Source organism: Neomonachus schauinslandi, chromosome X, assembly GCF_002201575.2.
Source record: "Neomonachus schauinslandi chromosome X, ASM220157v2, whole genome shotgun sequence".
In the NCBI taxonomy this organism is placed as follows: Eukaryota; Metazoa; Chordata; class Mammalia; order Carnivora; family Phocidae; genus Neomonachus; species Neomonachus schauinslandi.
Genome location: NC_058419.1, coordinates 110,436,384 through 110,449,632, shown reverse-complemented (window position 1 = coordinate 110,449,632; position 13,249 = coordinate 110,436,384). Strand labels below are relative to the sequence as shown.

The 13,249-nt window shown below is 36.1% G+C and overlaps 1 protein-coding gene across 2 annotated transcripts in view; it reads right to left on the bottom strand.

Annotated features, from left to right (window-relative positions):
• RPS6KA3 (ribosomal protein S6 kinase A3) overlaps positions 1-13,249 on the bottom strand; it is a 115,675-nt gene that overhangs the window by 78,342 nt on the left and 24,084 nt on the right. Inside the window, exons 2-3 of one of the 2 annotated variants that reach the window (XR_006539380.1) lie at positions 12,539-12,575; positions 6,828-6,884 (exon numbers count right to left, since the gene is read on the bottom strand). Coding sequence is in view for 1 of the 2 variants with exons in the window: in XM_021682226.2 (XP_021537901.1) it covers positions 6,828-6,884 (57 nt within the window). In the remaining variant the exon portion in view is untranslated. The remainder of the gene's footprint in view (positions 1-6,827; positions 6,885-12,538; positions 12,576-13,249) is intronic. The other variant, XM_021682226.2, reaches the window with a different exon arrangement.

Genomic DNA, 13,249 nt, shown 5'->3' with positions numbered 1-13,249 from the left:
GGAGCCCGATGCGGGACTCGATCCCGGGACTCCAGGATCATGACCTGAGCCGAAGGCAGTCGCTTAACCAACTGAGCCACCCAGGCGCCCTCTCCTATTTTCTATCTCTTTCTCTTACTCTGTTTTTTTTTGAGATTTCCTTAACATTAGCTTTTAAATATTCTACTAAAATGTAGAACATTCCTATCCCGTTTTTAATTTTCTGATTAAAAAAATAGCATCCTACTCTTATTTTAGCATATTAATTTTGTCTTTTAACACTCAGAAGGTAATAATTTAACTTTTCTTTTTCCTTTTTACTGCACTGTCTGTTCCTTCAAGAGCTTATTCTTTCATTTGGAAGCCTTTCTCAAATGTCCAGTGATATTTGGCTTTTCAGTCATACTTAAGAGTGAGACACTGAGAAGTAGACCACATGTTCTGGAGCTTGTCAACTGTTAGGCTTTTTTGGTAGGTTAATTGGCCAAATGGCCTTTACATTGAAGATCTCCTAAATGTCTGTTTCTAAAGGTCTTTTATCAGGGACCATTCAATTTCTTCACAAAAGAAAGCTTTACTTTTCTGCCGGGAAGATATGGTCCTGGTTGGTGTAATGGGCTTTCACTTTATCTCCTTGTTTCTAGCCCACTGCCTCACACCACTTCCTACTATACCTGGGGTTCCCCAAGTCTGGAGCTATTCTGATTCATTTTTCTCTAAAAAATACCCCCTGTCTCTTCCAGGGGTGGGAGAGAGGAGAGAGTGAGGGCTGTTTATACTGACATTCAACCACTCTCTGTTTTCAGCCCCATGCCATTCCTCCACTTTCCCTGGTACCTGGTGACCTCATTCTTGAGCTCTTCTGGAGCTGTGAGGGCAATAAATAAGGCATGCTTCCTGCTGCTATACCCCTCTAAAAGCACTTAGGTCCTTTAACTTTCTCTTGTTATGACTCTTTTATCTACTTTTCACATTTCTATGTTGTGGTTCAAATTACACAAGTCTTCTAATTTAAAGATCACGTTTCTGTTTCTTATTCTCCTTGATGTTTTGGGTGATTATTTACCAGAAGAGAAGACAAAAACAACTTTATTTTGCCATTTAAAGACTGCAAGTTTCCCTCATATGCTTTTGTATCTCCAACAACCTAGCAGAGTTCTTGGCACCTAACAGAAATTCATTAAGTGCTTGGTTAATGAATGATTAGCTGTAGTCAGAGTTCAGACTAAGCTGCTGAAACAAAAAGACCCCAAAATGTAATGGCTCAAACAAGATAAGTGCCTTTTTTTTTCCTCATGGAGCAGTCCATAGGTAAGAGGGTAAATTAGGGTGAAGAGGTATCACACGATCATTAGGTCAATAAAGGACCCAGGTGTCTTCTCTCTTGTTACTCTCCATCCATCCTACAGTCTTGTTGTGGTCAAAACTGGCTATTCATTATACTCTGTGTTCTAGCCCATTAAAAAGTGGCCAATCAACCTACAAGAAAGCCTACTAGTTGACAAGCTCCATACATACAACTATCATCTCACAGTTTCTATGGGCCAAGAATCTGGGCTAACAAACATGTGAGCTTGGAAGAAGAACCTTTTTCCATCAAGGTTCAGATGAGAACCTAGCCCTGGCCAACTCCTTCACTGCAGTCTGTGAGAGACCCTGAACCAAAGGACCCCGTTAAGCTGTGCCCAGATTAATGACCCACAGAAACTGTGAGATAAGAAATGTATGTTGTTGGGGCGCCTGGGTGGCTCAGTTGGTTAAGCGACTGCCTTCGGCTCAGGTCATGATCCCAGGGTCCTGGGATCGAGTCCCACATCGGGCTCCCTGCTCGGCGGGAAGCCTGCTTCTCCCTCTCCCACTCCCCCTGCTTGTGTTCCCTCTCTCGCTGTGTCTCTCTCTGTCAAATAAATAAATAAAATCTTTAAAAAAAAAAAAAAAAAAGAAATGTATGTTGTGTTAAGCTATTAAGTCTGAAGTAATTTGATATGCATCAAATAGGTAACTAATGCAACATCTCAACTTTTGTTATTTAAATTATCAGTAATTGACAAAATGAAAACTTTTAGCTGTACATTAAAGGCAAATACAATTTAAAAGTATAAGGCTAATATATATTTTGACAATCTTTTGGATTTAACACCATCAATGAAATAGTAAATATTAGGCTTTTTATACTCAATCCTAATTCCTATAATCTGGAATGATCTGCTCAACAACTTCACCCACATTGCTAGTAATACTATAGTCCTGTACCTTTTTTTTCTTTTTTTTTTTTTGGAGAGAGTGTGAGCTAATGAGTGAGTGTGGGGGGAGGGGGAGGGGGAGAGGAAGGGGGACAGCTCCCCGTGTGGAGCTCGATGTAGGGCTCGATATCACAACCCCGTCCTGCACCTTTTCAACCTGGTTATAAAATGCAATTTTCTTCCAGATGTAATGTTACTAATGTCATGAGTACTCTGAAAGAAAGTATGAGCCATATAATATCACAATGGAAAATGTTTCTAGGCTACAGAGAGAATAAAAAATTTGAAGGTTTTCCTTCCAAAGAAATTGTTACCTAAGAAAAACAGGTAACTGGTGGCAGAAAAATCAGTATTAATGCTTACTGTTTGTTTTTATGTTTGCTTAAATGCTAATAAATATATACTCCAGATGAATGAAACAGAATGCCTCAAATGGCCTGGGAGGTACAGAAATCTAGACTAAATGTGAAGGTAACCTCAGGCACAGGTCCCATGCTTGGGCCCCATTATGCATTCATTTAATTAACAAGGACTTATTGAATACCTACTGGATACTGGATATAAAACAAGGAATAAGTCAGACATGGTCAAGCTCACAGTTTAGTAGGGAATAAGTAAATAAGTAATGGAATCTAATGTGGTATTCCCATTTAGGGTTCTCATAGGCTGCTATGGTAGCACAAAGGAAAAACGCTTAACTCAAAGCGGAAATGGAACTGGTAGTTGTGCCAGGAAGATGTCTCAGTTGAAGTGATATCAAACTTGGACCTGAATGATGATTGGCAGTTAACTGGAAGGGGAACTAGGGGAAAAGAATTCTGAGAGAGGGAGTATTACCTATGAAGGCCTAGGAATAAAAGAAAACCGGATGCATTGGAGTGACCGCACTTTCAGGAGGGGGTTGAGGAGTACAGCTAGGGAGGATACAGAGAAGTACACAAAGACCTTATTATAAAGGGCCTGATAGGTCACACTGCAGTGTTTGGGCTTCATTTAAAGGAAGCACAAAACTACTGAAGGATTTTAAGATTATAATGATCTCACTCTTCCATAACTGACAAAATGTTCATGACAATTTGATTTCTGAAAACTTTCCAAATATGTTAAAAAGCATATAGAAACATTTAACATTTTTTAAAGATTATTTATTTGATCTTTATTTATTTGAGAGAGAGAGAGAGAGAGAGAGAGCGTGCGCGTACACAAGCAGGGGGAGGGGCAGAGGGAAAGGGAGAAGGAGAAGCAGACTCCCCGCTGAGCAGGGAGCCCAGTATGGGACCCGATCCCAGGACCCTGGGATTATGACCTGAGCCAAAGGCAGATGCTTAACTGAGTGAGCCGCCCAGGCGCCCCAACATTTAACATTTTTATGTATTAGCAATAATCAGAAGACAGCAGAAAAGAAATCCCATTGCAATATAACAAAAACTATAAAATGCCCATGAATTATCTTTTTTTCTTTTTAAAGATTTTATTTTATTTATCTGAGAGAGAGAGAGCACAAGAGGGGGTAGGGTCAGAGGGAGAAGCAGACTCCCCGCTGAGCAGGGAGCCCCATGCGGGACTCGATCCGGGGACTCCGGGATCATGACCTGAGCCAAAGGCAGTCACTTAACCAACTGAGCCACCCAGGTGTCCCCACCATGAATTATCTTTTTTTTTTTTTAAGATTTTATTTATTTATTTGAGAGAGAGAATGAGAGACAGAGAGCACGAGAGGGAAGAGGGTCAGACGGAGAAGCAGACCCCCCGCTGAGCAGGGAGCCCGATGCGGGACTCGATCCTGGGACTCCAGGATCATCACCTGAGCTGAAGGCAGTCGCTTAACCAACTGAGCCACCCAGGCGCCCCAGATTTATCTTAATAAATTAATGTACAAAACTATATGTAAGAAACCATAAAATTTTGATAAAGGATATAAAAGAATGTCAGAATAAATGTTTTGGGGATGTGAAGACTCAACATTATTAAAATAATTTTCTTCATGTTAATTAGCAAATATAATGGAATTTTTATAAAATCCCAGTAACTTTTTCAGAAGTACTTGATAAATTCATTGTAAAGTTTATCTGGAAGATGCAAAGACCACAATTTTGGGGGAAAAAAAAGGTGGGAGGGCTTGCCTTGCTACATATAAAAAACATATAATAAAAGCACAGTAATTGAAAATGTATGTGAAGTCAAGACACTCAGGGATGCTATGGGTTGAACTGTGTCTTCCAAAAGGTACGTTCAATTTCTAATCCCAGTACCTGTGAGTGTGATCTTTTTTGAACACAGGGTCTTTGTAGATTCAATAATATTAAGATGGAGGTCATACAGGGGTAAGGTGGGCCCTAATCCAGTAACTGGTATCCTTATGTGAAGAAGGAAATTTGGACATGGAGACACATAAGGAAAATGCCATGTGACAACGGAGATAAAGAATGGAGTGATGTGGCCAAGGAATGCCAAGGACTGCTGGCAGCTACCAGAAGCTGGAAAAAACAAGGAAAGATCTCCTCCCAGAGCCTTCAAAGAGCATGGCTCCGTGGACACAGATTTTGGTGTCCTCCTGACTGTGAGATAATAAATTTCTGTTATTTTAAGCCACCCAGTTTGTAGTATTTTGTTAGGGCAGCCTAGGAAACTAACACAAGGAGAATATGGCAATTTTATAGATGATAAAAGAGAAATCTCGAATAAGTTGAATAGGTTTTATTTGTTCAGTAAGTAGAGATTAGGACAACAAGCAATTTGGAAGAAGTTAGATTTCTATGTCATAATGGGTACTACAATTCCAAGTAGACCACAGATCTAAATGTAAAACACAAAACTATAGAGGTGGTAGATGAAAATTTAAGAGGTTATTTTTATAACCTTGGTGCAGGGAAGGATCTTCTAACCCAAAACACAAAACCCAGAAGCCAGATCTGACCATTTAAAAATGAAAACTTCTGTATACAAACAATGAAAGACAACATAATCAATGTTAAAAAATAGGGAGAAAATATTTGCAAGATACATTAAAGACATCGAGTTAATATCCAGGATATATATGATCACACAGACCCCAAGGAGATAAGCAACCAAAAACACAAAGGCCAGTAATACATGGATACTCAACTTCATTAATAATCAAATGAGATGCAAACTGAAATGAGAAAGTATTATTTATTTAGAGTGGCTCGAATGAAAAATAATTTCTAATAATATCCAGTGTTGAATAGGGTATGGTTGAACAGGTACTTTCATACAGTAACATTTTTACAACCTTTTTGGTTTGGAGAGCAATTTGGCAATGTCTATTGAAATTTATTTATTTTTTTAAAAAAAATATTTATTTAAGTAATCTCTATACCCAATGTGAGGCTCAAACTCACGATCCTGAGATTAAGAGTTGCATGCTCTTCTGACTGAGCCAACCAGGTGCTCCCTATGTCTATTGAGATTTAAATGTTCATACCCTTTGTTATAGCACATCCTTCTCTAAAACTATATCCTACTGAAACACAAGTTCACAAAAATAAATAGGGGGAAATTCCATTAAGTGTAGGACATGCATAAAATAGAGTATCATGCAACAGGGGTGCCTGGATGGCTCAGTCAGTTCAGTGTCCGACTCTTGGTTTTGGCTCAGCTCATGACCTCAAGGTCCTGAGATGGAGCCCCATGTGGGGCTCTGTGCTCAGCACGGAGTCTGCCTGTCCCTCTCCCTCTGCTCTTCCCCACTGCCTTCCCCTGCTCTCTCTCTCTCAAATAAACAAATAAAATCTAAAAAAAATAGAGTATCATGCAACAATTTAAAAAGAAGATCTACATGTACTGTCATAAAAAGATGTTCTAGACTTTAAGTGAAAAGAGCAAGTTGGAGAATATATATTTTGTAAATACCAGTAATAACTATCTTACGTACAGAATAAAATGAAGATACTAACTGTGCTAACAATGGATATCTTAAAGGTAGGAAAATTTATTAATTCATTTATGTAATATTTAATGAGTGTCTGTTATGTGCCAGTCACTGGTCTCGGTGCTGGGGACTTAGAAGTGAATAAAAAAACAAGATGAGGAAATAGCGAACATTCATCTTCTATGTTAAATACTTCTTTAAAGTATCACCTTTTTATATTTTTGTCTCTAATAAATCTATGTTTAGTTTGATTTTTTAAAAAAATAACCTTTAAGTGGGCACCTAGGTGGCTCAGTTGGTTAAGCATGTGCCTTTGGCTCAGGTCATGATCCCAAGGTCCTGGGATGGAGCCCCTCATGGGGCTCCCTGCTCAGTGGGGAGTCTACTTGTCCCTCTCCCTCCCCAACCCCTGCTCGTGCTCTCTCTCAAATAAATCAATAAAATCTTTAAAAAATAAGCTTTAAGGTACTAATGAAAAACTTTCAACAATATAAAGCAATTTGTTTTATCATTCTCTTAAAATCAGTCTTATTAAACAGTTTTTTAAAATGGCATAGCATATTCAAGACTATATTTTGGTAAAATTAATGTGAAAGCATCAACAAGTTTCTAATACCGTAAGATCATTACTTTGCTCAGTTTAAAAATAAGAATCCTTAAATTCTATGGTATCTGATTTATCTATATCCCTTATGATACAGTATTTTACTTACAGTTTGTGGATTAATCTCCTCCTCTCCCATAGGTTCATCCATAATTTGCTGTCCATTCTGTGAAAAGCACAGCAAGTAGAAAGTTACCAACACAGATTTCACATCAGTTAAAGTTAAATGAAGGCAGACAAAACAAAATCACATAGGAATATTTTCACCCCTACAGGGTTCTAATGAAGTACCAAACCACCATATAAGTATGTAGTTGCCAATATGCAACAGGTTGTGCTTTAAAAGTTAACCATAAAAACATTTTCCATGGAAATGATATAATAAATGATGATTACCTTTCCAGGTGAGCCCTTGATATTATTTTAATAGTTAAATGCATTACAAATGGTGTTATTTAAACCTCACTGAACATCATTTACAATACTTTCTTTGGCAAAACACATTCTAAATTCCAACTCCACTGATTAATCAGGGAAACTGATTATTTTGGGGGAAAGTAAGCTAGATCTCCATATCAAAATCAATTCCAGATGCATAAAACATTTAAATGTCAAAAATAAAATTATCGAAGTATTAGAAGAAAATATAGGTAAATAATATTTATGGGGTAAGGAGGGTGGAAATCATAAAGGAAAAAAATGACATTTGAATCGATAAAAGTTTAAAATGTCATCTGTCAGACACAAAAAAGATAAAAGACAAATTGATTACAAAAAAAGCAACATATGACAAAGGGTTGGTATCCTCAATACATAAAGAACTTTGTTTTACAAACCTGTAAGAAAAAATGATGAACCTCAACAGAAATGAGCAATAAGGGAAAAAAGAGTTCAGCCTTAGTACTAATCAAACAAATGCATTTAACCAGAAGATACCTTTGCCTTTCAAACTGGTAATGATTAACAGAAAAAATAACACCCAGCACTAATATGAGTATGGGGAAAAGAGCACTCAGGATATACTGCTGGAGAAAGTATAAATCAGCACAACCTTTCAGGAAGGTAATCTAAGTCTGTATTAAAACAAGTGTGCAAAGATGTACATACAAGAATGCTCACCATAACTTTTTCCAAAAAGAACTCCAAATTGGAAACCTAAATTCTTAACAATAGAGAACTAGTTAAATATATGATGGTACATTCATATAATGGAATACTATACAGTCATTAAAAATGATAATAAAGATGTAAATTTATTGACATGGAAAGACAGTCACATGTAATAAGTGAAAAAGCAGTTTACAAAAAAATATGGATTGTAATGATCCCATTTTAAATAAATATATACATATTTCAATGTATATATTTGTATGGGAAAAACTCTGTAAGGATATACACCAAAATGTTAACAGTGGCTATTTCTGGGTGGTAGAATTTTAGACAATTTAAAATATGTTTGTTTTTGCATATTTGAATGTTCTAATGTGTCTACAATGAATATGTATTATTTGTGTAATAACAAAACAAAACAAAACCAGAAGTCAAGAACACAAGGTCTTCTCTAGTTACTTCAATGGAAAAAGGAGTAAATGTCCTTGACCACTTGTCTATTCAACAAATGTAGAAGGATCTAAGCTAACCATCTTTGGAGCATTACCAACTGAAAAATAAAAGGCAGCCCACTCATTACCCTACATCCCACATGAGGCAGATGCTCTGAATTTGAACTCTCTCTACTCTCTAAATCCCTATTTATCCATCCATTCATCCACCCATTTCATTTCATTCATGCTATGTTCTAGGCACCAAGCTGTAGATGAATGGTTAATAAAACATGGCCCCCAACCTAGAGATCTATCCTAGAGGATCTCACAGGTCTACTGACTTGTAAAAAGAGTACCTTTCATTTTCAAACACTCATAGAGTATGTTCCTAGGTTAGGGAATGCCTATACAATATTACAAAGCACAGAAATGGTGCTAAAATGCAGAAAAGGGGAGGCAGTTATAAAATCTTTATTATCCTAAGACACTTTCAGAGACTATAGTATTGCCCACTTCTATGGTAAGGACTCAAATAACTCCAGGAGACATCTTTCTCCCAAAAGCCACAACCATTTATTCAACTGAATACTGATCATTTTTATCCAAACATCACAGACAAACCTTAAACTAGCTCTTAAGAACACTAGCTTTGGAATCAGACACCTAGACTCAAATTTCTGCTCTTACACTAAGTATGAAGCCTTGGACAAGTTATTGAAACTAAGCTGTAGTTTCTTCGTATGAGAAGTAGAGACTTAAAAGTCTCATCTTCAGAGAGTTGTGGTAAAGACTAAGTGAGGTAAGTGATATAAAACTCTAAGCACAGTGCCTGACACTTAGTAAACAATCAATGGTAGCCATTTTAATTACATCCAAAATTCAGTCACCCTTTTTATGGCTCACTAATCTGCTACTTCTCCTATATTTGCTATCTTAGTGAATGGTACCATCATTCATCTAGTAGTACAAACTAGATTTTCTCATTAATTGGTAGGCAGAGTTCTCTTTCTATAACACATATCTGTTGAATGGCTCCCAATTATTTGACTTTTAGAACCCTTCATCTAACTGAGCTACAATTACACTTTCCATGGGAATATAATTTGAGAACCATCTGCTCCTTGCAATTTTCAATGTAATACAAAGCAAGAATTACAACTAATAACTTACTTTTAAGGCCAACTGGTATAGTAGAAACAGCACTAAACTTGGAAGGTAGACCAGGGATAGAGTCCTAGGTCTGCCACTTATAAGCTTTATTATTTTGGGCAATTCAGACTGTCTCCTAGCCTATTATCTTATCTTTTCAAAATGAAGATACTTGCCCTGTCTATCCAAAGGGTTAATGTTAGACTCAAAACTGAGATAACTTAAAAGAAGTACTTTAAATCATAAAGCACTGTACCAATGCAAATTACTATTATTAAGGTGAGGTAGCTTCATGAGGATAAAATAATACTCCATAAAATCCTTTTAATCTTGGAATCAAAACATTTAGGATTGGTAAGGGATCTTGAAAGTCTTTCATTCCAAATAAACATCATATGCTTCAATTCTTTTTTTGCCATTCTCACCTAGATTTGAACACTATCAGGACATGAATGTACTACCTCAGCAGGCAGCCTAGATAAAATTCTTCATTATATAGTAATTTTCCTCAGCTACAAATTCCCTTTAGTAGGATCACTAATATATGATGACTAACTTGCCTGTATTCTATCTGTACAATAACTGGAAGTAAATCTACACCTACTACTGTAAACCATCCTGAGTCTGTTCTTTACTAGCCAACTCAAGTTCCTTCAAACATTCCTTTCAGATAGATGAGACCACCTTCTTTTCTGAGCATGCACCCAATTCATCTTAAAAGGTAGTATACAGAACTGCATTCAATTAATATTGCAGCCTTGATATGACCAATGAAGAGTAAAGAGCGTATCACCTCCCTTGTCCTAGATAATAAACTTATATTAATGCAGTTCACATATGCATTATTTTTGAAATGCCCAAAACACATTGCTGAATCATACTAAATTTTCTGTTGATTAAATCCTTGCCTTCTTCATACTGCAACTAAGCCCTGTATACTTGCTGGTACACTTACTCTCATGAATAAAGCCTTAAATTTTAAGTTTTTGATTCATCTTTTTCCAGTTCTGATCCTCTATAGGATTGCTACGGCCTCTATAAAAAAGATTCTGAATCTGCTAATCAACCTCTTCGCTATTTTCATCTTCATGTAATCCATAAATCTTATATTTCTATTCTAAACAATTCACCCAGCCAATTAACAGTAATATACTAACAAAGCAATCTGAAAAAAAAAATTAAGTGAAACATGATCTAAAGGTAGTTTATGCTCTACCTTTTGCAAAAATATCTACTTCCTTTCTGAGTTTAGGAAAGATTGAAAATTTTGAACAATTTAATTTTAAGGAAGAAAATATAAAAGCCAACATTATCCTACATATTGGTGAAGCTTTACAAAAATTTACTTTAAAAAGCACTTTTACTTCAATCCTTTCATCAAAACAAGGATTCAAATATTACCTACTAGAAATGAGCATAATTACTCATGCAGCTAGTAAGTTTCCTTTTTGAAAAATGACTCCTGGCTTCACTAGAGATTAGGTTACATGGGCCATCAGTCTGACTTGATACTGCAATTTCTATAGTTCCAAAAGTTCAAGGAATAGTACCTATTAAATAAGAAAACTTATTTAATTTTAAGAAACAGATAGAAAAAACATATGGTCTGCATCTCACTAGTACCAGGTTTAAACCCCAGCTCTGTCACTTACTGCTATAGTTACCTGGCCTTGGGTAAGTTACTCAACATTCTGAGCCTCAGTCTCTTCATTTGTAAGATGCACATAATATCTACCTCACAGGGATGTTGTACTTAAATGGATCCACCAAAGGATAGTAGATGCTCAGTAAATACTACTTTCTGTTCCCTCTCTTTTGCCTGAATTGTGTAATATATACATTTCTACAGTTAACTTCTAGAGACACAATGCAATGAAGAAGTACAGGAGAGTGCTGAGATACTTGTTTTGCTACTTAATACAGCCAATTTCCCACCAACCAGGGTGAAAGAGATCATTCATAAGTGTAGTATATTTTTATACAATGTGGCCAAAGAATGAGTACAGACAAAAAAGAATAGTTTAAAAGTGAGGCAAATGTATTTATCCTCTCTCATCCCACCATTATGCCTTCCAGCCAAAAAACTGCAGAGCTTGGCAGATTGTACATATGCAAATATTATGTGAAATACTGGAAAAGGTTAGGAAATGCTAATCATGCTTTACTCTGTTAGTCTGAAATGTGTAAAAGTCAAAAATAAGAATAAAGTACAATATGGGTCTCATCAGAACAAATCAGACAAAGGAGACTGTTAGCCTGCATTTCAGCAGGAATTGTTTTCAAAATAACTTCTAAGGTTGTGGAATGAAATTATCACTAAAATCATCTTTCTGGTTTAAAAAGGATGAACAATTAAAAAAAAAGATCAAACCAGTAATTCTGAACCAAGGTTTCAGGACTTCTGAAGTATTCCCAAGTATTTTAAGGAAAATTCTCAAATGTTAAAAATAAGAATATTTTACTAAATAAAAATTTTGTTTTAAGCAACTTTATTAAACAGATTGTTTTGTTGTAATGGTATGTTACAACAATGCACATTTCTAGGTTGCTATTTGATACCTTTGAAGAAAGTATAAAATACATTAAAAAAATGCTTTGAGTCCAGCAGGAGATCATCATGTACAAGTATACTAGAACTAAAAAAATCATCTGTGACTGATGATATGCTACCTTGAGATTACTAGGAAATATCATCTACTGACATCCTCCTACATAGGAATGAAATATACATATGAACACTGGGAGAAAAGAATTCTTCACAGAGAATAACAGCCTGAAATAATAGGAAAGGAGGAGGAAAAGAAAGGGTCCAGAGGCCTGGTGTACTAATTTGGAGACCAGGTTGTAGGAATGAGCAAGGACAGTATTTTTTTTAACCACCCTCAAGTTTCCACAAGTATTATTTGCCTTCCAAACTCCCTGAAATCAGCAGTGGCTCTCCTGCCCAAAGCATATGCAATAGGAGTCCCATGAAGCTGCTGAGGATGAGGCATGAGAAACCTCTCTTGAATTTCAGTTCAGATACCATCAAATTGTTCAGAATCCAAAAAATCTTCTATGCAATCACATTGAAACAATAAGAAACAAGCATTTTATATTCTTAATAAGGAATGTATATAATCCTTACCAATATGACAGGATTAAGAATCAGCTCCTCATTTATCCTAAGGAAATATCAGAGATGTGCATAAAGACTTATGTACAGTGATATTCATCATACTCATTATACTGAAAAATAGAAAACAATCTAAATGACCAACAGGGGACTGGTTAAATAAATCATAACACATCTATTCATATGTAGGAATACTATGCAATGGTTAAAATAAGGGCCTCAAAAAATTAATGATGCAAAAATATGCTTGTAATATATTAAATTAAAAAGGATACAAAACTATACAGCATGACCCAATTTTGTGCCCCCCCCCAACATGTGTGTATGTAACTGGAAAAATATATATCAAATCTTATCAGTAGTTACCTGGGTCATAGGATTTTCTTCTTGTACTGTATTTTCAAAATTATATGCATTTATTATTTATTATTTTTATAATGAGGAAAAAACGCAATCAATATAATTGGAAAAATCCATTATTTCTAGTTAAGTTGCCCTTATGGGTTGCTTTGCTATTCCTCAAGCAACTGAAGGCCTGCTAGTACTCAAGACTGTTCTATTTTCTAGACTAGGGTAGAAATGACCTCTGGTTATATATCTATGTTTTTAAGTTTTAGAGGACCCTTTCAGAAGCTTTTTTTCCCTGTATGGTCCTGTGGTTGTGGCCTCGGAAAATAGATACACTTTAGGCCTGAAACCACCTTATGTTTTTTGGAGTGTACC